This window comes from Leptopilina heterotoma, unplaced genomic scaffold (genome assembly GCF_015476425.1).
Source record: "Leptopilina heterotoma isolate Lh14 unplaced genomic scaffold, ASM1547642v1 Lhet_316, whole genome shotgun sequence".
NCBI lineage: Eukaryota > Metazoa > Arthropoda > Insecta > Hymenoptera > Figitidae > Leptopilina > Leptopilina heterotoma.
The window spans coordinates 421,016-447,537 of NW_025111016.1; the positions used below are offsets into that span (position 1 = coordinate 421,016).

The window sequence follows — 26,522 nt, forward strand, 5'->3', positions numbered from 1 at the left end:
GACAGAACTTTAAAATATCTCTTCAATGAATGTCCTGTCCTGTCTCCAAACAGACCGGAATTTTTTGGTTTCTTACACTGAGAGAAGAAAAGCACAGATTCTGAAATGGAAAAGTTCAGCATCTGTACTCCAATTGAACGCAGCAGCAGTGCCACTGTGTGATAGGTGTCGTGCTAAAATGTGAAACGGATTTTGGCTTTGGCTTGAGGTACAGATGTTGTACTTCAAATGCTACTGTTTAGAAGTACAGTATCTGTCGGTCGCTATGAAACAGATCCTGTACTAATTAGTTCGTACCGCCGCCGCGCTGCTTGAGCATAGTATCTGAACTATGAATGACACCAACTGAATAAAATTAAGAACGGGCACTGACACGCATTTTACACGGCCGGTGTTTGTCACAGTACGGATTCTGTGCTTTTCTTCTCTCAGTGTAGTACATAGGATGGGGATAGAGGATCCGGAAAACTTTGATCCTCTTGATGTGGTGCTGTCCCCTACGGATGAGATGGTTGAGGCTTTTGGCCGATTCATTGGCGGGAGTACGACCCGCATTATAATTTGACACTTTGTTCAAAGAATTTGAAGTTTTTTGTTTTTCATTTTGGTTAAAATGCTCTGGGTTCTATTTAATTATTATTAACATTGCTTTTAATTTTCTTTTAATTTGAATTTGATTTTCTTTGTTTTTTTTGGTTGTTTTTTTCCCTTCTTTTTTGAGTTTTTTTTGGCTGATTTTTGGTTTCTTTTTCGTTTTTTTCTTTTTATGCATGCATGGTTTTTTTTTTGCATTTGCCAACCTTCACCCCGGGTGAACTGAGTAGTCTGGGCCTACGGTAGCGTTTATTGCGAAATTGACTTTGCTATGCATATTTATTTTGTTCTCATCGTCTTTTTTTGGTTTTTGTTGTTTTTTTCTCTTTTTTATTTCGGTTTGGTTTTTGCTATTGTTCTTTCTTTTATTTATGCAATGGCACTTCGTACGAATTTATTAATGCATTTGTTCATCACATGTGAACGTTGCTTAATGTTTAACACACACATTTATTTATGTGATCACACACAGATATGGCTGTATGCTCTGCAATAGGCCACTAACAAGGAAAGAAAGAAGAAGAAGAAGAGATTCTCTCTTTCCATGGTTAGTCGAAGCAGTATCCATTTAAGTTTTCATTTGAATTACATAATACTACTTCAATGCTTGATTGTATCAAAATCTATCTAATAAAACGGTAGACATTTTTTTTAATAATTTGATGCTTAAAAATTGTTTAAACAATAACTCTTAAAAAATTGAAATTTTGTAAAAACAACTTTGGGGTTATATTTTGATATGAAAATACTATAAAATTATTGATATGACATATAAAAATCTCTGCATCGAAAAATTACAGGCACAATTCAGAAATGTTGAGGCAAAACTTAATAAAAATTCATAAAACGTTATCACTTTTAACTTTTCAAAATTTAATAAAGAGTATATTCGGGTAAGCGTTTCTTTGGCAAATCATAAAACGCGTTTTTCTTAAAAATTACAGGATAATTTTGAGTATTTACTCGTTAGTAATTAAATAATTTTCAGTAGACGAAAAAATGTTCTACTGGATACGTTATAGCTCTTCTTAAATTATCCAATGTGTTCACATGCTTTCAAATAAATAAAATTGAGGGTGTGGAACGGATAACTGCCTGCAACGCATGGTCGAAAGGGACTATACCAGTCAGACAATAGTGAGCGCCTCTAGGCCTCTTACTTATGTCATTTTATAATTTTCTGGATGAATAAAATGTAACTTGTGTGTAATTATTAACTTACGTGCATATAAAGATCCACACAATGGCATTCTCGTGAAAGATTTTCATCTAATATAAAGTCTTGAGCGAATTTTAGTTTCCCTGTATTTGGAATACTTCTCCAAGCTAGACTAAATGTTAGGATTTCCGCCCAAGTACTTTGTAAAAGGTGCATTTGGTCATTTAAAGCTAAGCTACTGAATCCTGGTATCTGTTTTGCCCAACCTGTAATGGAAAAGTAAAATAAAAATTCACAATGCTACAATAATTTTCATTTAACAATGAATTAAAAAAACATACCAATTATGCCTACTAATTCACGATCATAAAGATCAGACAATTGTCCCAGAATTCGTTGGTCAGTGTCCATATTGTGAGAAAGATTTGATACTTGAAGCAAATCTGGTTCACAGGCAATTAATGCTTCTATCATTTTATTGTCTGAAGTAAAAATAATATTACATGAAATTAATTTAGCTTTTCTTAATCAAAAATTAATTCGTATTTTCAAAAATTTTTTAAAAGTAATCTTAAAGAAAATATTATACAATAAATTCAAAATTAAATTATAACCAGCATATAGTGTTTTTCTTGTTCTTAAAACCTAATACCCATTAAAGAAACACACAAAACTTAATGATTCTTGTAAAGAAATTAAGCTAAATAATTGCAGAATAATGGAAAAGTATGACGAATTTTTAATTTATCTTATTGCATTTAGTCAACTATGTTAGTAATTTAAAAGAAAATTTTAACCTGTTGTATATGAACAAGCTAACCATAACAAGACTTAATAAAACAACTTTTTTGTATATGCATCTAAGGTCACTGAATATAAAAATAATTAAAAAATTCAATATTTCAAACTGGTGGACTAGAAACCAAAATTTTAACATTTTTTCTGATTTACTCAGAAAACTAGTCAAATTAAAAAGATTTGAAATGTCTATAATAATTAACTTTTCGCAGTGCGATGTATTTTTGTGGTAAGTATAATAAACTATGAAACTATTGCCTCATATTATAAACAAAAGATGGCAAGACTAACGTTTACATTTTACTTTTGTTTTTTATAAAAAAAAACTTTTAAAAAATACACTCGATTCTTGTTATAACGAATCTCGTTACAACGTTCTCTCGTTATAACGAACATTAAAACTCTCGATACAACGACAAAAAAAACACGAACGAATTTAAGAATTTAATTTAACCAAAATTTTGGTTAACTCAAAAAAAACGACAAATTTAATCGACTCTTAAATTTATTTAACCTAAAGAATCTAGTGATCCGATTATTATTAAAAATACTTACTTTTTCTTTAAACTGATTTCATAATTCAAAAACTTTTAATATAAATAAACATACTTTACGAAAAATTTAGCACGTATTTGACGTTTGAATAGAACGTGAAGTAGGATCCTCTCCTTTCGTCGTAATATCGAGATTTTGAAGTCCCGAGATCGTCGTTATAACGAGAATCGAGTGTAGTTTCTTTAAGTAAAGATTTTTTAATAAAGTTCTAGTTTTTTAAGAAACGGAAAAACTCACTGAACTATCTAAATTCTAATCTAAATTCTAATCTAACTATCTTAATTTCAATATCTTTTTTCGATAAATAATTATCAATTGTTAAAATTTAAGTATTATTTAATTATGAATAGGTATTTTGCTAATTTTTATTGTTTAATAAATTGTAATTTCTGAAGAGGACAACCTGCTTTCGAAACGTCAAAAAAACATCTTTTGTTTTTATTATATCCATTTTGACTCGTAGTGATCGTCAACTTCAAAGTTTTATTTATAATTTGTTAAGTTGTCTTGTTAAAGTAAGAAAAAAGTTCTAGGCTGCTTTTAAAAAGTGCCAAAATTTTGATAAACAAATTTTTAAAGTTTATTTAACACGTATATAAAAGAACATATTCAAAAAATTTAATTAAAGCCTGAATCATCTAAAATTTCTCTGATCATTATCCGTGGATTATTATCAATTTCGTATAATTTTGTAATAAAATTTGTTTTCTTTTATAAAAGTAAATAGCAAATAAAGGTTTTAATAAATTACCTTCAAGATTTGTTGATTTACCAGGTATATATGGATCTGTAGATCGTCTGTATTTTTGTCTACCTCCTCTTACTCTGTCCAGTCTGACACCTTCTTTTAGCATTCCCTGTCTTAAGCACTTTTGAAACCTGCAAGCTTGACATGCTTTTCTTCTTCGTTTGTTGATTTCACATTCACTATTAGCTGGACAAGTGTATTCAATGTTTCCTGTAAAATTGGTAGTAATTTTATCTTTAGACTTATGGTCCCATTTTCTAAAATACATAAATTGCTTCCCAGTAAAAAAAATTCGATACACGGACCGCGGAGTTCGTATACGAGCTCGGTAGCTTGTATGAGAAATATGAGAAATCTCTCATACGAGCCTTTTCCGTAATGAGAAGTGTATAGATGCTTGTATACGAGGTGACTTTTAAAGCATTCTTCTTAATATAACACTATTTTAAAGTAAATGTAGATAATAGAAGTGAATTTTCAAAGTAAAACAAAGCTAAATTGATAAGGGAAATGAAGTTTTAAGAAAAAAAGAATAATTTTGTTCAAAAAATGTATTCACACTGAAAAAAGGTTAGAATTTGAAAATTCCTTGTTTCTCTTACTTACCGACATTAGATATTTCTCGGATGCGGTAAGCACGATTTTGTATTAAATTTAATTATTTTATATAAGAACATTTATATAATAAATAAATAATAATATATTATTAATTAGTAATGAAGAATAACTTCTTTATTCTACCGCTAATACAAAATCGTGCTTACTGCATCCGAGAAATATCTAATGTCGGTAAATAAGAGTAACAAGGAATTATCAAATTCTAACCTTTTTTCATGTGAATAAATTTTTTGAACAAAATTATCCTTTTTTTCTTAAAACTTCATTTCCCTTATAAATTTAGCTTTGTTTTACTTTGAAAATTCATTTCTATTATCTACATTTACTTTAAAATAGTGTTATATTAAGAAAAATGCTTTAAAAGTCACCTCGTATACAAGCATCTATACACTTCTCATTACGGAAAAGGCTCGTATGAGAGATTTCTCATATTTCTCATACGAGCTACCGAGCTCGTATACGAACTCCGCGGTCCGTGTATCGAATTTTTTTTACTGGGTTTTGAATAACGCACATAATTACACGTTAGTTTTGTTAGAACAACTTTTTATAAACATTAAAACAATACAAAATAATAGTTTTAAAACACTTTTCCGACAATTCTTAAACACTATTTTCACAATGTAAGAACACACATTGTAAGTGGGTATGTCAACATTTAAGAGGTTATACTACTCAAAAAAAATTTTTTTTCAATTTTTTTTATTGGATTAAATGGTGCATAAACTATCCAAGAATGATATGTAAATACACTGGAACGTCAATCGAGAACACGTCAATCGAAGACAGAGCTTGATAGGTAGGGGTGGTGCGGGCACAGGGGAGGGTTATGCTTAGCGCCAGTGTCGTACTTTTGGCCTATGAGTTTAGTGTGCATTCGGTGCCCTACTGTTTGAGTATTCTGTTTGTACAATCAAAATGTCTGAACCGGCAGCCGCGTTAAAGTGCAAAAAAAAGAAAAAATTTTTAACTTACCTCGAACAGTCCGAGGTCATTAAAAAATTAAAAGCGGGTGAATGTCACGAAAATATAATGCGAGAGTATAATATTAGTGAGTCAGTGTGCTACAAATTGCATTATCGCCAAGAAACTGTTTCGGGTAAAATTAATACAAGTGAAACAAGAAATCGAAAAACATCGAAATCATCTGAAAACCCGATTTTGGACCAGGCAATCATCAAATGGTTTCAACAAGTGAGAGATAAAGGAGATCCCGTTTCCGGGCCTCTTTTACAGGAAAAAGCACTAATTTTTAATGAAAAACTAAATTTTTCCCCGTCATTTAAAGTAAGTAAAAAAAGTGAATTCACTTCGACTTTGATGAAATAAATAAGTAGAAACTTTACTTTTGTAGGTTAGAGAGGTATGTATGTGCATGCTTTTGCAATAATGTTATAGGTTATGTTAGCAAAACATATTATTATTTTTTTAATATATTTGACGCGTCGCAAAGGAAAGTACCCAACAAGCAAAAAATTGTAGGTTATGTTTATGATTGTTTTGCTTTGATTAATAGATTCTTTTTTAATTTTGTAAAATGAAAAATAATTTTTATTGAATATTTTAGATCTAAGGAAAACTTAAACATATCATATATCCTGTTAGTTTTTTTTAAGTTATATTCTCTTATGAAAATATTGACATTTAAGTATTTATACATATGTTGTAATAATTTATAATTTATTATCGTTGTAAATTAACAGTAAATGGAATTTGAAGTTCATAATTTTACCAAAATAATTATTTTACATGCAAGCTCGGGGTGGCTGAAAAATTTTAAAAAACGGTACGGCATTAAAAATTACACTTTAAGAGGAGAAAAACTTTCCTGTGATTCGCAGAACGCAAATAATTTTTCCGATTCTTTAAAAATTAAAATTGAGCAAGAGAACTTAAGTTTGGACAACATTTACAACGCCGATGAGTCCGGCATTTATTGGAAATCTCTCGTCTCATGTTCGCTTTCCCAACAGACAGACGACGTCGCAGGTCGCAAACAAAATAAGGAGAGGGTAACCTCTTTGTTTTGTGCCAATGCCAGTGGCAATCATCAAATACCACTTTTAATAATAGGAAAATCAGCAACACCTAGATGTTTGTGCAGAATTATAACGCCGAATTTAAGAACGCAGCGCTTAAAACATATACCAATTTATGGTATAATATATACTCATCAAACCAGCGCGTGGATGAATTCAAAGATATTTAGGCTATGGTATCAATTAAATTTTATACGTTCACATTTTTCCAATTAAATTTTTTTAAAATAACATATTTATATAATTTTTGCAGGTACACGGAAGTATTTATTCCGTCAGTTGTGGAATATAAAAAAAAATTCGGGAAAGTCGGGAAAAGTAATTTTGTTGCTAGATAACGCTCCATCTCATCCGGACAAAGAGGAACTAAACGCGATTAACACCAACTTTGAAGTCGTGTATTTACCACCAAATGTAACGGCATTAATCCAGCCAATGGACCAAGGAACACTATAAAAAAATCACCAAAAAACACTATAAAAAGAGCTTGCTAAGAAGTGCATTATTTCATCATGGCGGCACTGTAAGTTACCTGAAAGAAATTAACATCAGTGATTGTCTCATCAATCTGAAAAAAGCTTGGGAAAGCTTACAGGAGTCAACCCTAAATAAAATTTGAAAACCACACTTGGGCGAATCATGTGTCATCAATCATCAAGATCATTCATTAAATAATAATCTTTCAAGTGGTAACAGCAATGAAAAATCTTCTAATAATGTTTTTGATGAGTCGGAAGCCCTTTTTCAGAAATTTTTAATCAATTCTGTCAAAAATTATCTGAATCGGAACATTCTGCTCAAGAAACGGAAAAACTTATAACTGAGTGGTACAATAACGACGATTCCGATATCGGTTGGGGACGATTGACAGACGATGAAATTGTCAATTTAATTACTAATGGGGAAATTGAAGAAGTGAATTTAAGTTCTAATGAAGAAAATGAAAATAATATGGAAGTTGATCAATCTAATCAAATCTTCGCATCAGAAGCATTTAAAATGATCGAAAAATTACAACATTATGCTTCACATTCTTCTGATTTTTTATTGCACCATCACGAGGTACTTGAAGAAGTGAGAAATATAATTAAACAACAAACAGAGAGTTCTCTTGCCGAAAAGGATAATTTAAATCTGCAAAGTTCGATTCAGTGACAAACTAGAATGGATTTCATCAATATCGTTTTGTATTGTATTAAGTACTTTATACAAATATATCTAATTATTTCATTACGTATAGTTAATCAAAATTAATCTTTAAAAATGTTAAACTGTTGTGAAAATAATTTATACAATCGTTAAGGAAGTTTATTATTTATTTCTAAAAAGACGAAAGAATTATTCATGTTCATATACTTCAATATTTTATAACTATGTAATATTTAATTCGAACTAAGTTCAAAAAATATTTAACATTTTTAAAGCATAGTACGTAATTTTTACATATTTAGATACTTTAATTACAAAAAAACAAAAAATTATTTGTGTTAATTGTTCTAATTTATGTATGACTACTAGAGACTGCTAGTTAACAAAAAACATTTTTAATTTACATCATTAGCAATAATTCTGTTTGTTTAAAATTTTGTAATAAAAAGTTCCACTTTTTAAAATTTTCGTTTTTACAAATTACCCTTCTGTTAAATTTCCAACCCTTTGCTTTCATAAAATTATATTTCTTTCCTATATCTTAAAATTAATACAATTTATTTGCATACTCATATGTTAGTTTTTTAAAAATTTTATTGATATTATCATACTTTTAATATTATATTATAATAAAAAAATGATTTACTTTTCAAAACTAAAAAAAATCACTCTCGAACAGGATACCTGTACAAAAACAAATACTTACGGCACTGAATGTTTACATTTTCGAGGGATTAAGATCGCGTCGATCGAGAACAGCACTACACAAAGCTCTGTTCTCGATTGACGTTCCAGTGTACTATTTTTTCGACAAAAATGCATTAAACTACTTTTTACATGGTAATTTAAAATTTTAAACATATTATAGTTTGCTGATAATTTTTGGGGGTACAAATCAGTTTAATTATAATATAAAGTATGAAGCATAAATATAAAGCAGTGGTTATATGATGCTGGGATATCAAGTAAAAGTGAAAACAATTTCAAGTCGCTATTTTAAATATGTCATATAGTAAATGCGTCCTGAAATTTTAAATGCGTTTTTCTTAAAACTACATTTTTCAAAACTGCGTACACTGTAACTCGCTTATCTAGGGAAGTACACACGCTTTTTAAGATTCATATATAATTAAGATTGTCATTAATAATTTAAAGTCGATTTTTAGTTAAAAAATGAAAAAAATGTTAAAACTGATGCCAATTTACGAATTTTTCATAAAACTATATAATCGTGGGTACTTCCCTAGCAAAAGTATTGTAGATTAACGACAAATTTTGTTTTTTGCTTTTGGAGCTATTCGGAGAATCGTAGTGTTTCTTCTCGATCCGAGAAAAACTGATTTTCCGATCGATTTTGTTCGTTTTTGATTAACACAATCGAACGAACATATCGTGTATTCTTTTGTTAAATGTCAAATCGTGTCGTAAACATTTTCTAATGTCATCGAGCAAATTTCTCTGTTAATTCGAGAACTGACATATAACCGTAAAATTCTATTTTAACGTTATTTAAAATGTCTCAACCAATGGAAAGAGTAACGGATGTTTATGAGCCATGTATACAAAAAGGTGCATTGCGTTCAATGGTATCTTCGACTTTCATCGACATGAAAAACAACGCCATAATGAAATTACAAGCAAATTTAACGAAAATTTCATTTACCATCGACAGCTGGACCTCTATCGCAGCGAATTGCTTTTACGGAATAACAGGTTCAATATGTTAAAATAATAATACAATAAAATAATAAATTAAAAATAAATATAGGGAAGACTGGGGCTAAACCGGACGGATTTGGTCTTTGACCAAAAAACTCATAAAAAACATTTTTTGCTAAAGAGTAATAGTCGTTTTTAAAAAACTACAGTAGCTTTAGAGATATATAGCTTCAAAGGTGACTACCTCAAAAACGAAAATCCCAAAATTGGTGGGACTAAACCGGACACCCCATGGGGCTAAATCGGACACGGCTAATTAATTAAAGAGAGAGACACAAATTTTAGTTTTTTTTTGTAGAAAATTCAAATCAATTCTTTGTTTATTTATTTGTAGGTAGTTCTATACAATGAATATAATATATGATAAATATAATGATGAATGAGCAATTCCACGGGAAGTGATCTGAAAAATTTTCGATGATTTTAGCAATATTAATAATACTTACCGAATTTGTTCCCTCATATACATGGAATAAAAATGTATAAAAGTTTTTTCAAAATTTTCAAAATTTTTTGAGTTACCGCTTACTCAAAATTTTGGTCGGTTTTTCAAAAAAGGCACATAACTTTTTTCTTTGTTAACCGATTAAGATAATTTTTTTGGAAAATACTCATAATAAGAAGCACTTTAAAGAAAAAAATAAAAAGAAAAAAAAAATTTTTTTTGCCCAAAAAAAAATTTAAAACATTTTTTGAATCAAAATTTTGAAAAAAAAACCTCTTCGATTTGAAAAATTTTTTTTGTAGTTATTGTCTATAAAGTCAAGAATACTTCCTATAAATTTAATTATGGGACAACAGTAACTTTACGAGAAAAAAAATAAAATGTCCAGCGCGACATGCCGGGACTCGTGCATGTATTCGCTTATGGCGGCGCAAGTTTCGTTCCAAATCACTCTACAAGTCACAATTTTTTGCCAAAACGATTTTTCTTTTTTTCTAAATCTTCGTAATTAAGTTTTCTATCGATCTCTCGAGCCCGGTTTTGAAATTTTTTTTTTAAACATTTTTTTAATAACAATAAGTTTTAATAAAATCGTAAAATATATTTTTTTCAGCTTCAATCATTCAGAAAATTAATCAAAAAACCTATTAAAAGAATGTTTGAGTGTTTCTTATGTATAACAAAAGTATACCAATTTATTAAATTGTTTAAACAATTAATTGTTATTTCTTTCCTAAACTGTACTTAAGGTTAGAAATTTCTAGTTTTTTCTCAATTGTTCAATTTTTCAGGAGTAAAACATCTATATTTGAAAAAAACCAAATTATTTATTAATTAAATTGTTTGAACAATTAATTGTTGTTACTTTTTCATAAAATATACTTAGGGTTTAAAAATTCTAGTTTTTTCTCAATTGTTACAATTTTTCATGAGTAAAACATCTACTCATGATAAGAAATAATAAAAAATTATTTATTATAAAACTGTTTAGCCAATGTATTGTTGCCATTTTTTCATAAATTGCACTTAGGGCTAAAGTTTCTAGATTTTTCAAAGTACAATTCATTAAAAAATAAAAAACTATAAATTAAATAATAAGTTTCTAGTTTTAAGTTCAGTAAATTAAAAACTTTACAAAAAAAACTAGAAAAAAAGTAGAAGTTTCTAACACTAAGTACAGTTTAGGAAAGAAATAACAATTAATAACGAGTCCCGGCATGCCGCGCTGGACATTTTATTTTTTTTTCTGGTAAAGTTACTGTTGTCCCATAATTAAATTTATAGGAAGTATTCTTGACTTTATAGACAATAACTACAAAAAAAATTTTCAAATCGAAGAGGTATTTTTTTCAAAACTTTGATTCAAAAAATTTTTTTTAATTTTTTTCGGGCAAAAAAATTTTTTTTTCTTTTTATTTTTTTCTTTAAAGTGCTTCTTATTATGAGTATTTTCCAAAAAAAATTATCTTAATCGGTTAACAAAGAAAAAAGTTATGTGCATTTTTTTAAAAACCGACCAAAATTTTGAGTAAGCGGTAACTCAAAAAATTTTGAAAAAACTTTTATACATTTTTATTCCATGTATATGAGGGAACGAATTCAGTAAGTATTATTAATATTGCTAAAATCATCGAAAATTCTTCAGATCACTTCCCGTGGAATTGCTCGAATATAATATGAATATAGGGGAAGTGCGCCGGTTGTGGGCACCCTCCGGTTGTGGGCACCCTCCGGTTGTGGGCACCCCTACGTAAACTTCGACGGCAAGCAGACTTTACTGATCTAAGTATTGCAAGTCGTGTTCGTTGACAATACGGACTTTTCGTATTGATAACGAAACAAATATATGCATTTGTGTAATAGCTGTGAGCATAATAAAGAAAATTTGCATTAAATAAATAAAAAAGTAATTTTGTATTGTTTTCGAAGAGCAACATATGGGTGTAGATTCGTTCAGAAAAGAAGGGTTTAATTTTTTTTTTGCAGTGTTGTCATTATATTTTGTGATTTACCTTCGTGTTTAACCAAAATCCTGCATCACAAAATGTGTTGGTCTTTTTAAAAAATGACTGTCATTCCCGGTTGTGGGCACCTTTATGTTAAGGAGGCTCTACCATCTGACAATGATGAGGACTACTGTCTCATCTATCTAAACTTTCTGCCAAGGAAAGTGACAGCCGCAAACTCCATTAAATGCGATGAATATAGTCGTTCAGTGCATTAGAAGTGCGGTATGGTATGCGTACTAGCTACTTCACATGAAGCATTATGCTTTTGTTAGCGATGAGCATAGTGTGAAAACGTGTCATCATTTTTGTTCTTTATCCCGGCAAATTTTCTTAAAATAAAGAAACTTTCATTTCTTCTTTATTTGTGTTGGTTTCCTTTAATATTTTTCCATTTTTAGCGGATTTTTCAAGGGTGCCCACAACCGGGTACAAAATTTTTTTTGTCAAAAAATTCCCATTTCACTAAATTTCTAATAAAACTTTTTTATTTAAAGGAGTTAATTTAATTCCTTCACTGACAGTCACCTTAGACCTCTAGCTTTAAATTCGTACACATATATTTGTATAATATGCACATGGACAAATGTTATGAGGCAAAATCAAAAGGGTGCCCACAACCGGAACACTTCCCTTAATAAAAATGATAATTGGATTATGAATTTATCTGGTCAAAATATAAGTGACAATGTAATTGACATTTTGAGGTTAGGTGAAGGTTTTAGTTCTTCTTTTCTTCCTAAAAAAAGTGAGATAATTTTTGAATTTATTAAAGATATCGAATCAAAGATTGAATTCGTTCCAGAGGAGTCTAGGGATGAATTTAGAAATAAAATAATAAACATATCAACAGATTATTTAAAAAAATCAAACGAAATTTCACAGTTTGATAGAGATATTTCAAAAAAGTTTAATGAAACAAAACAATTTCTTCGCGATAATAAACATATATTTGTAACACATGCAGACAAAAGTAGTGTCACAGTAATATTAAAAAAAGATGATTATAAAACTAAAGTTTATGATCTTTTGAATGATACTACATCATACACAAGATTGAATTATAATCCGGAAAATGAATTAAAAAAAACAAACAAATAAAATTCTAGAAAATTTGAGGAAATGTGGCTACTTTGGTGAAGATGTAAAAAAGAAGGATGTTTCGGTGGATAATACGAATATAGCACGTTTCTATGGTTTACCAAAGATTCATAAAATTAATTGCCCTATGCGGCCGGTAGTATCACTTTCTAACTCACCAACTTATTTTATGGCTAAATTTCTAAATAAGGGTGCAGTCCCATGCTGAGCAGAAAACAGAATGCAAAGCAGAATTTCGTGAGTGCAAGAGAAATAGTCAGATATCACTATCCTTTCCACTTTCACAAAATTCTGCTTTGCATTGTGTTTTCTGCTCAACATGAGACCGTACCCTGATGATATTTTCAAAAAGTCCTTAATAATTCCAAAAACAAATGTAAAGAATTCAAAGCAATTTAAAGATGAAGTTGTTAACGTAAAAATTCCAGATGATTTTGTATTGATTTTTCTGGATGTTGTAGCTTTATTCACAAATGTTCCACCTGAGTTGGTGTTCAATGGTGTTGAAAAACGTTGGACTTCAATTAAAAATTTTACTAAGCTAACAAAAGATGAATTTCAAAACGGAATAAAATTTCTTTTGAATTCAACTTATTTTTCTTTTGAAAATAATTATTATAAACAAACATTTGGGACACCAATGGGTTCTCCCATATCAGCAACCATATCTGACATAGTATTACAGGATTTGGAATCGAAAATTCTTAATGAATTGGATTTTCCTGTTCTTTACTATAGAAGATATGTTGATGATACTTTTTTGATTATTCCTAGAAATAAAATCGATTCTATTATTATAAAGTTTAATGAATATCATCCTAGATTACAGTTTACATATGAAACTGAGGAAAATAATTCCACTTCTTTTCTAAATATTAATATTATAAGATTACCAAACAACACCATTATTACTAATTGGTATAGAAAAAATACATTCTCTGGAAGATTTCTTAATTACCTATCGAACCATCCTCAAAAGCAAAAATTGGTATTGTAAAAAATCTTGTTGATTCGGCAATATTATTATCGGATAAAAGATTTCATTTTGAGAATTTAAATTTTATGAGAGAAATTTTACAATTAAATAATTATCCACTTTGTTTTATCAATAAAGAAATTAAAATTCGTATTTTTCAACTTAATAATAAAAATAATATTGCTATTCAAAAGGATTTTCAAATTGATCATTTTCGAACATTATCAATACCGTTCCATAGTGACGTTTCCTACAAATTTAAAACAGTATTAAATGAATATAATTTTACTACATTATTTAGAAATATGTCATCATTCGATAGATTTATAACTTTAGGTAAATATAAACTAAATATTATGGATAATAAAAATGTTATATATAAACTTGAATGTAAAAATTGTGACAGTACTTATGTCGGCCAAACGGGTAGACTCCTACAGACCAGGTGCACTGCAAAAAGAAGTATCTTAATTTAAGATGTTTTGGTAGTCATTTCTAAGATGTTTTGGTAGACACTTCTTAGTTACTTGAAACATCTTAATTTAAGATGTTAAAAGTATCTTCGTACACATTTTCTGTGGTATTTTTGGGGCAAAAAGTTTTGAGGTTAACTATGGGCTCTTATGGAAAACACTTTATGTATCTTAGTTTTTAGTAACTTACACTTTTTTTTCGCTTAGGGACTTTTGGGAAATCTGCATACAGATACCTTGGACTCCGCATTCCAAGGTTATGTGGGGATGGTATAATAAAAAAACAGAAAAGGAAAGATAAAATAAGTAAAATTTAATAAACTGGCGACCTACTGCCAGCCCCGACCCACTAAAACCCGTAACCCTTCTTTTGTAGCCCTTTATCCACCCTCGGAACTGTCGCAAGACTTTAGCCTTCGAGGGTGGCGCTCCGACTCTGTCGCTCATGCGACTTTGTTCTCTCTCTGCGGTTCTTCTGCGTCAATAGTTAAAATTAAAAACCATTCCAATGTCAAAGAATAAAGGAACAAATGTTAAAAAGTATTAAAAAGATTAAAAGGTTAAAAGATAAAATTGTAAACGGACATAAAAACAAAAATTAATCTATTAAAAATAAAATGTAAAAAGGACAGTATAAAAACTACAAAAAATAATCAAAGTAAATAAAATAAACAATTAAAAGCTATTCGCTCCTTTTAACACTTCTCATTTACTTTTAGTCCTTACAAGAGTCTTCTTCGCCTCCTCAAGGGCCGACCTGAAGACTCCGCATCCTCCGCTGCCTGCAATATGGGTGGTTGACACCTTATTGCCAAACTTTTCAGTGCACAAAAAGCAGCTTGCGTTCTTTTTGCAGTTGGAGAACCTGTGACCGGCCTCACCGCTCTTAAAGAACGCAGCCGATCTGTCCTCCTTCTGGCATTTGGCTCCAATATGGCCGTATCCCAGGCATCGATGACACCGGACGACCATTACTCTTCTTTTGATTGGGCAACACATAAAACCAATTTTTACGTGTCCCAATTTCTCCAGCCTGTTCGCCTCTTCCAGATTGGTGACTACAACCGAGCTTCATCCCTCGGCGGTTGGGTCCTAAGACCGTCACTCTCCTGTTTCCTGGCTTACCCATTGCTTCAGACAACACTTGTTGCACCTCAGCTTCTTGGGTAAGGCAATCCAAATCACGGATCTCGAGTGTAACTCTTCAATCCAATGACTGCACCTTACCCATGCTTCCAACCGCTTTGGTGACCTCGGCGGCGAAAGCGTCCTTGTCGGAGTCTCCTCTGAACTTAATCAGAAGGTCCCCCTTGTTTGTAGCTTTTGCTGCTACCATTCTCGTCTGGTACTTCCATTTCCATTGGAGGAGCTTTCTCCTTCTTCCTCTTATCGGTTTTGGTTCGAGTCTCTTCTGGACTGTCACCCTCTCTCTTCCGTTTCTGAGCATCTCTTATGATGCTTTTGAGATTACGCCTATATGAACGCTCTCTCTCTTCCTTACGGTCCTTGTGGTTGCACTCGGCACCGCTCAGAACGCATGCCAAATCGACGTCCGACTCATCGGCCGCGACATGCTTTGCTTTTGCTTCTTTCAGCAGGACTTCGATGACTTTAAGTCCATCTTTTACCGTCTTCTTGACGCCCCTCTGAATGTCGCAAGACTCCATCATCTTTGCGACCTCCAACTCCAATTTGTCGAGACAAGTCGCCTCCTCCTTTCTGAGCCACAAGCATATCTCGCGACTCTCTTCTTTTGCCTCGTCGTCCACTTCCGAGTGGATAGCGCTGCGTACGGTCTTTCCGCTACTGCAACTTGACACACTCAGAAGGCTCGACGCGCTTCCTTTTCTCCTTCTTTCTTTTTTCACGATGTTCTGTGGTTCTAACCTTTCCACGATCACACGTGGTACTGCAAGAAATTGTGCGCCCCCACAATCCGCGCGCACTTGAGCATCAGTCCTGGGACCGATGGTGAGATTTCCCGTTTCCGGCCTGCTCACATGGGGTACCTTCTCTGAATTTTCTGAATCCATTTTTTCTTGCTGTTTAGTTGCCCTTTAGTGAAAAGCCCCGCCACCACGACAAGGTCTACCGAACATATCCATGATGCCAGTCGTGTCTGGCAGCGAACCCACTTCTCCCAACTCATCAAAGAATCAATCATGTCTGGCAGCGGACCCACTTCTCCCAGCCCATCAAAGAAATCAATGATGTTAGGCAGTGGATCCACTTCTCCCAGTACATCAAAGAAATCAATGATATTTGGCAGTGGATCCGCTTCTCCCAGCACGTCAAAGACATCGATGATGTTCGGTAGTGGACAACCATCGGCGGGGTAGTAACTTACACTTATGGCGCATCTTACGATTCTCAAGTAACTTATCGCTAAACATCTTATTGCAACAGAAACATCTTAATTTAAGATACTTTAAAGAACTTACAAAAGTATCTTACTTTTCTAAGATGGAAGAAATATCTTCATCACTGCTAAAACGTATAAAGCATCTTAAATATCAGTAAGATGCTTTAGAAAACATCTTATTTTAAGATGTAAGATACCATTTTTCCATCTTACATCTTATTTTAAGATATCAAAAAAGACCCTTATTTTTGCAGTGTGTAAGGAGCACAAGACAAATTACCGTTTAAATAAAAAATATCATTCTGTGGTTACAAATCACAGATTGCAAAAATTTGACAATTCCCCTGATCATGATTTTGATTGGGAAAATATTAAGATTTTGCATAGAGAAACAAATTTAACAAAAACGAAAATCTCAGAAATGTTTTATATAAAAAAAGAAGGAAAAAATAGCTTAAATAAAATTACTGATTTAGAAAATTTCGATTCTTCTTATAAAAGACTTTTAAAATTGCTATAATAGTTTTTGTAAAAATATTTTTTTAAAAATTATATATCAAAAAATTAAGTATTAAAAATAAACTAATTAAATTTTTTTAAATTTGATTAAAAATTAAGTATTAAAAATGAAAAATTTTAGTATGTACGGTCATGGTCTTGCGCTCTATGCGTCTATTACGTTTCTTATATATAATGTATGATTTTCGACTCAAACTGTTTCTAGTGTTACGTAACTTATATATAGTAAGATCAGTATGTATTGTAATCCGATGCAAAAATGTTGCCATGCTGGTCATTATTGAAAAAATATTTGCAAAAATATTAGCAATTTTTTAAATTAACCAAAAAATATCTGGTTATAGTTATGACCAATATATAAAACAACAATTAGGTTGCTTTTTTGCATTTGGATTTATTCACATCTATACCCGAAATTAAAATTATAGCATATTTTATGGTATGTAATAATATTGGATTCTTTAAAAAAAACTAAAAATTAAAATAGTTACCGTCAATTGGGGCTATTTTGTGCACGCTATTTTCTTTGTCACGCGAGTTTTTGAATAAAAATAGTATATTAAGCAACAAGGGTATAAAGGCAGCCATTTGTTTACGGTGATTTTTGTGACACGAGTGTCACAAAAATCACTGTAAACAAATTGGCTGCCTTTATTCCCATGTTACTTACGATATTTTTTATTCCTAATGCACAAAAGTGCCGATTTCAGATAGCAGACGACAGGGAATAATAGTCAGTCACTTGTTCGACTTATATGAAAATGTCGGCTATTTTCTCCCTCGGGCAAAAATAACGCATGGGATCAGCGGTTATGTTTGCACATGGGAGAAAATGGACGCCATTTTCATATGGACGAACAAATGAGTGACTTAAAGGCCTAAGCACAATAGGTTCGCGAAAGTCGTTCGCGAACGCAAAGCATGAGTTAGCAAATGACAGAGATATATTTGTGTCCTTGTCTATCTCATGCGTCTCGTTCGCGAACGACTTTCGCGAAGCTATTGTGCGTTGGACTTTACTCCCTGTCGTCAACTATCTAAAAGCGCCATTTTTGTGCATGTGGGATAACAAAATTATTAAAATGAATTATTTTAATCTGCTATTTTGTTAAATGAAAGTTTGATTACATGACAATAGAGAGCACTAAATGTTATTATTTAATTCTTTGTCAATTAAGAGAAAAAAATTCCTAAAAACGGAAAATTAGTTTAAAAAATTTGGAAAGTTCGGAAAAATTATACCAGATCTTCTAGAGTTTTAATGTGTCTCATAAACTGAGTTAGTTATTTGTTGTCAATTGTGTTGTGATGATACATACGTAATGCGCTAACTTTTTATTCATTATTTTAAGAGAAAAGTGGAAAAAACTGAAAAACCAGGATTCCATGGGGCTATTTTGTGCACTTAACAAAATCAAATATTTTTCAGAAATGTTTTATTTAGTAAGTAAAGAAGATTCTGTATATCATTTTTATACATTTTTGTCTTACTTTTCTGTCAAAAAGCTGTAAATACGTTAATTAAAATCTTTAAAACGATTAAAACCTCAACCGCTGCGCAACGTAACCTAAAAAAATGAATATTAATTAATATTTATAAGTTTTTCAAATTAGTTTTAAAACAATTTTCTCGTTTCTCTCAAAATAACTTAAAAAGTATATTAAATATTAAATTGTTATCTATTTAACCTTAAAAATATTTATTTCAAGTTTTTTAAAAATATAATTGAGGGGCTGGATGCTATAATGTGTTACGCGTGAACACACGGCCAGTCAGTTGGGTCATGGAGAGAAAATTTTGAAGTTGTTCAAAATAAATTTAAAATTATTGTTTCTTGTTCAGAATGTCAAGGCGAAACTTTTTTTCTAATAAAATTTTTTTATATAATTTTTTGTTTTTAAGTAAATTGAGAAAAGCGTGATTTTTTAACCTAAAAAATTTTAATGAATTTTTGACTTCAACTCGTGATTACTTCGTTAAATATTAATATTTTTCCACGAAATTTACACACAATATTCTTCAAACTAGTTCAAAAGTGAAACAATATTTAATAATTTTTCAAAAAATTCTATGTCTAAGTAAATAATTATTTAAATAATTTTGCCGGAAAAATGATTATCCTATTTTCAATTGGAAAAGTTGAGTGACGAATTTTCGTTTTCGGAAAACTTCCAGTGACTAAAATGTTCATCAATATGTTAGGAAGTTTTTTGGAAAATTTTTCGTCATTTGATAATAAATTAAAGAAAATAGAGCAATTTTAACAGTGTCGCGCTCTGCTGTAAAATTACGGCGTGGCCGCGCACGTGTGGAATGGCCGCCATTACAAGACCAATGTATACAGTGAGTCAATGTTTATGTTTACAGCAGAGCACGACGCTGTTAAAATTGCTCTATTTTCTTTAATTTACTATCAAATGACGAAAAATTTTCAAAAAAACTTCCTAACATATTGATGAATATTTTTGTCACTGGAAGTTTTCCGAAAACGAAAATTCGTCACTCAACTTTTTCAATTGAAAATAGCTGCATCATTTTTCCGGCACATTTATTTAAATAATTATTTACTTAGACATAGAATTTTTTGAAAAATTACTAAATATTGTTTCACTTTTGAACTAGTTTGAAGAATATTGTGTGTAAATTTCGTGGAAAAATATTAATATTTAACGAAGTAATCACGAGTTGAAGTCAAAAATTCATTAAAATTTCTTAGGTTAGAAAATCACGCTTTTCTCAATTTACTTAAAAACAAACAATTATATAAAAAAATTTTATTAGAAAAAAAGTTTCGCCTTGAAATTCTAAACAAGAAACAATAATTTTAAATTCATTTTGAACAACTTCAAAATTTTCTCTCCATAACCCAACTGACTGGCCGTGTGTTCACGCGTAACACATTATAGCATCCAGCCCCTCAATTCAAATCCATTAAAAAAGCTCCTATTAAAATGATGTTTTAAAGTTACACTCGAATCTTGATATAACGAGTCTCGATATAACGAGCTCTTGATACAACGAACTGTCAACTCTCGTTACAACGAGAAATATTTCTCCTCTTTTATCCCCACTATTTGAAAACATTTGAGCATCGTTTTTTTCACATGACATTAATTACAGTTACTTAACTTCACACAAATAAATTGTTTAAGAATGGGACCCCCTCACGCAGTTGTTATATCGAGATTTTCGGATCCCTCACTTCTCGTTATATCAAGATTCGAGTGTATTTATAAGTGTTTAAACGATCGTTTTATAATTATACAGTAGAACCTCGGTTATCTGAGATTCCGGATTATCCGAGGCACTAAACATGCTCGGATAATGCGGAATAACTCGGATAAAACGGATCGAGCAACTAAATTTGGAAAAAAAAATTTTACAAAACGACTATTTGTGATCATTGCATTTAAAATTTCGTCCATTTTTGTCGTTTAATATTATTCTAACACTTTAAACACATGAAAAATAATTTAAAATTATGAAATTTTCATTTTTTCCGTGTTATCCGAGGCACCTTTTTCCCCACATTACCTCGGATAATCGAGGATCTACTGTATTAGTATATTATTATAAAATATATATTAAAAAAGAAAACAATGTTATTTACTATCTGCGTAATATACAATTTAAAGAAAGATTGTTAATTTTTAGTAAATCCAGATTTTAGCAAAATTTTAGTGCTTCATTTTAAATTTTTTGTATTATATCTACAAAAAAATTTTACTAGGTCATTCTTTTTTTAATTTACTCTCAAATATATACACAAAAGATTTAATGAAGCAGAGACGATTAAAAAAAATGTTTACGCAACATTATAGAAAAACAAAGTTCGATGCACAAAATAGCCCCATCCCGGGAGCTATTGTGTGCAAAAAAAAAAAATTTTTTTTGTTTGACAAATTTATAGGAAACCTTCAGAAGCATGTCCACAACATATATCAAAAGTTGATTTTCTTTTATCTTTTAATTCTAAATTTTAATAAATCTTTTAGTAAAAAAAAGCTATTTGGTGCACAAAATAGCCCCGGTTGACGATATGTTAAAAATTAAAAAATTAGAGTATATAAGTAATATTAAGAATTTGTATTTTTTAAAGATTTTAAATAAATTCTGATGAGGAGACCGGTACCGGTTTCGAAACGTAAATATACAAATATTATAATAATATAATATATAATATAATATATACAAATATACATTTCATGTCCTATACAAATGCCAATTTTAAACTATTATAAAATGTAAAATAGGTAATTAATACAATATAAAATGAATTATAGTTTTCAGACTTGTTTGTTTTCAGCAGCTCGCTTGCTAATTCGTGTTTAAAAACAAATTCTTTATTTATTTATTGATAAAGTGGATCTATGCAAAGAATATAATATAGAATAGTTCATTAATATAATTTAAATTATAGTTATTCGCAAATTTGATTGTTTTTTATCACGACGTCTGATTTAGCCCCCACATCGGCCGTTTTCGGCACTCGCCCCGGGTTAACTCCCGGTTAACGGTGATTGGTTAGATCCAACAGAATGTTGTTGATGATTGGATAATTGTTAACTCGGGGTTAACACTGGGTGAATGCCGAAAACAGCCATCGTCATCTAATAATTAACCTGCAATAAATTTTTTCTTCTTAACGTTTTTCATTAATTAACGGCAACTATTATTACAAGAAAAATGATATGTCCCTAAAACCTCATCCAGCATATGCATCAAGAAATAGTGCATTGACAAGTTATTTACATTATTTGAAATTCTTATAAGTTTAGGAAATATTTTATTTGTCCGGTTTAGCCCCAGTCTCCCGCCGCCTATAATATAAATATAAATAAATAAAAATAAGTATAAAATATAAATAAATAAATAATCAATTTTTTTTTTTTTTTTTTTTTTTTTTTATTGTTTATACTCCTGCCCTATTGGCCTTACGCACTTCGACAAGAGTCCCCGAGAAATACTTTTTTTTTGGATTAAGCATAACCATTCTACATAAATTTTCTATATATTAACCTAATTTGCGTCTACAGCCGACTTTATTAGGAGTACTCGCATTACGCCTGGACCACCCGTCAATGGGTTTTCTCGCCAGAGAAGAGGGAAACTGTAGAAAACCTCTCTGAGTACAACCGGTTTATCGACAGTCGAGTTCTAATGGTGTGTACCGGACAATAATCGACGGTGCACATCATTATACCTCGACGTCAAACCTCCCGCTCAGATTGTCTCACGTGCCGGAAAAATAATAAATAATCAATTAAAAATATAAAACTTCATACAGAAAATGTTACACGAAATTTGTGATTTAAAAGAAGTAAATAATAATTAAACAAATAGTTTTTAATTTATTAATTAATTAAAAATTAATAATTTTAATATTTTTAATAATAATTAAAACAAATAATAAAAGAATAAATAAAATAATAAAAGGAATTACAAAATTAAAACATTTTACTTTTATATAAAATAATTAAACAAACTTAATGAAATAGTAAAAAAAGTAGAAAAAATATGTTGGATATTTACAAATTGCAACGATACTCTCACAAACACTTACACAGATACTCACACAGAATTGTACCTACACAAACAAGTTTAAGTTTATTACTACGGTTCATACATAAAGGACCAAAAATGGTTAGTTCAAAAATAATAATTACAGTCGAGTGTAGTTGATTGTCGTTTTTCCAAAATATAAATTGACAGTTTTAAAGTAACAAGAATAAACAAAAAGACTTACATATTATCTATTCATTACCTCACGTGTATAAATTGTGTTTATGTGCATATTATACGTTTTATAAAGGAATATGAAGTGTGTGTTTTATTTGTGTTAACAGTGAAACCTATTTTCCTTTATCCTGAGAAATATTATTTTATCTAATATTTCTAACAAAATATAAAACAAAACTGTTAACAAAAAAATATAAGTTAGGGTGTCTAGCATCTCAGAAATTCAAAATTCAGGAGTAAGTTCGTTTTTTAAACACTTTTTAAATATTTTTCTGGGATAATTTAAATTTAAAATAAATAAAAAAGTAATTTCTTAGGGTTTTTCTTGTTTTTCACGATTAAACTAAGTTCCTAAAGTTTTGAGGTGTTTTTCAGATTTCAAGTTTTCTAGACAGCCTAATGATTAACAATCCTATAGTCAAATTATACTTTTAAATCAAAATATTTTTTAAATTGATTTTATACCAAGGATTTTTCTTATATTTAGATCATAACATAGAGGAGAATTGGAACTTGCAAGCCCTAACTTTGGATTTTATGCCTGCTAAAAAAGCTCATGCCGGAAAAGATATCGCCGAAATATTTTTGAACTCTTGAAAGAGTATGACTTGCTTAACAAAGTGCAGAGAATTACACTGGATAATGCGGCAAGTAACACTAACTGCATCAGTGAATTCAAGGTGCTCATGGATCAAAATGGCATTCCATTCAGTTCAAAAGATCAACATTTCAAGTGCACAGCTCATGTTGAAAATTTAGCGGTTCAGGATTTCCTAAAAACATTAGATTTGCAATTAGAAGATGAGGCTGAAGCAGACTATAAAATTGATGAAGAAGAGGAAGAAATTGAATTCGAGCAACCTGAAAATTTCCAGCATATGTCACCTATCGGTAAACTGAAGAAGCTATTTAAAAAATTGAAATATAGTGAACAATTACGTCACAAATTGGAATGTTGCTGTGTGACTGTTGGAATTAAAACCCAGTGTGCACGTACTATAACTGTTCTAGACCAAAAAAAGAACAGTGTTCTAGAATAAGTGTTACAATTTTATTATAGAACAGTTCTAGAGCTTTGTTCTAAATTTGTTCTGGAACAGTTGTTCTGTATCTGTTCTATAACAGACATGTAACATTTGTTCTAAATTAGTTATAGAATTTTGAAGTAACATTGTTCCTACAGTGTTCTAGAACACTGTTACAAAAGTTTAATATAACTGTTTTATCACTATAAACTCGTGTTTATTTTCACTACACGGAAAGATGTTATTATTAAATTTTATAAAAGTATTTTACAAGTGTAGAGTGCAGCCGCGTTTTTGCATGAATTACAAAAAATCTTTTGAATTTAGATACTTAGAAAGACGTGAAAAATTAAATAATTTTTCACTGTCAGCTTGCATAAATTTTCAAGATTTTTAAAAACATTATTCACCAACAATAACATCAAATATTTAATTATCTTATTATCAATTATTAATTAATAGGTATATCATAAAAATACAATAATAAATTATTACTATTAACTAATTAATTAAAATTTGTTATTATTTGTAGCCTAATTATATATTATTATTTGTAATAAAAAAATTTATATATATATATATATATATGGGGCATTCCAGGCTAAATCGGAAATTATTTTGCTTTTGCATCTCAAAAATATTTTTATTTAAAACTACGTGTGAAAACAAAACTTTTCATTATAAAAATGTCCAATTTGATCAATTTTTGACCGAGTTATAAGCATTTAAAAAAAAAATTTACCTAAAAAACGTCATGTTTCATAAATCTGTATCTCCTGAACCGCTTTATGAAAAAATTTAAAAAAATTCAAGGTAGCTCATTTCAAAGAGTACTAAAAGAAAAAAAATGTTAAAAAAAATTTTGAGATGCAAAAGCAAAATAATTTCCGATTTGGCCTGGAATGCCCCATATATAGTTATTTTTTTATTAAGTATGTTACATTTCAATTTATAATTTTAGCACTGTACATAACGGAAATTTTTTAAAAACGTATTGCAAAAAAAGATATTCTATTAATTATTCATATTTTTATTTATACTCATAAACATTTATTTGTTCTATGCAACTATTAAATTTCTGCTTGGGTATTATTTATGATTAATCGTTTTTGTTATAGAATTGTTATATATTTGTTCCAAAACAATGTTCTAGTTTTGTTTTAGAATTGTTACAGACTTTGGTTCCTATTTTGTGCCTCCAGGGGGACGACATTTTGACCTGCCTGTTCCTCACCAGTTACAGAACTTGTTCTGTTTGTTCTAGAATAGTTATAGAATTATTCTGTAACTTTGCACACTGGGAATGCAAGCTCCATGTACTGATTGTAAAACAAGATGGAACTCAACTAACGATTTAATTTACAAGGGTTTGAAAATGAGAAAAGCGCTGGAACTGTTGTGTCTTCCCAATTCAGATTTACAGAAATATTCTTTAGAAGAGGATGATTGGTCACTGTTATCTGCATCCCACAAACATCTGCGATATTTCAAATACGTTACTAAAGCTCTGTCAGGAGAAAAGTATGTAACACTCCCATTGGTTATAGTGGCGTTTAATTTGTTGCTGGACAAGATTGATGAATCTGTAAAGGAATTAGAAGAATAAGTAGGAGTACACTTGAATGATTTGAAATTGAAAAATGCACTCTATGCAGCAAAGGAGAAGTTATTAACGCACTATAACAAGTACAATTGGGTTAATTGTGCTATACTTGTTCTTGATCCAAGACATATGCTTGAGGTATTCGATAAAACCGAGTGGGGACGAGCTATGAAAGCAGAATCTTTCAAAAAATTCCAAGATATTTACAAAAAAGATTATTATACTCCACCTCCACAAGACGAAATCATAATCGAAAATTCAGGGAGTGCGAATCAGCAAGTTCCAGAAAACGAATCCAACGATGAGAGTGATGATGACCTTGATTTGTTCAAGTTTTTTAAAAAAGACTGTAAAAAAACCAGAAGCACATTGGACGAAAAAGACGGACAGAAGAGTGGACGCAGGAAATTGTCGATTATCTCAAAACTGATCGAGCTGATGAGACAACGGATATTCTCCTTTGGTGGAAAATGCATGAAAAGAATTTCCCTAACTTAGCGCGAATGTCAAGAGATTATTTAAGCATCCAGGCTACATCTGTTCCAGTCGAAAGACTGTTCTCTAGATCCGCTTTGACTTTGCGAAAGCACAGAAATAGATTGAAAGCTGATATTACTCGTGAATTACTCTGCATTCATGATTGGACTAAAAAAAATTATTCAATTTTTAATTGTATAAATTGTTCAGTACGCTAATTTGTTTTCACATTTACTTTTTTTTTATCCATTCACTAATTTTGTAATTTTGTTTATCGTTAGAAAAAAATTTTGTTTTAGAAAAAAATTTCTATAACACTGATCGAGAAAAGAAATTTTTAATTTTCCAAGTGGTTTATATATTGAAATTTATTTAAATGATTTATTACGTATAAATTAATACTAACAAAATAAGAA

General features: G+C 30.3%; 1 protein-coding gene across 3 annotated transcripts in view; it reads right to left on the minus strand.

The window, feature by feature from the left end:
• LOC122504785 (steroid hormone receptor ERR2) overlaps nt 1–26,522 on the minus strand; it is a 183,911-nt gene that overhangs the window by 33,777 nt on the left and 123,612 nt on the right. For all 3 annotated transcript variants that reach the window (XM_043616031.1, XM_043616029.1, XM_043616030.1), the window contains 3 exons: nt 3,858–4,064; nt 2,095–2,235; nt 1,817–2,019 (listed from right to left, as the gene is read on the minus strand). In XM_043616031.1, the coding sequence (XP_043471966.1) occupies nt 1,817–2,019; nt 2,095–2,235; nt 3,858–4,064 (551 nt within the window). The remainder of the gene's footprint in view (nt 1–1,816; nt 2,020–2,094; nt 2,236–3,857; nt 4,065–26,522) is intronic.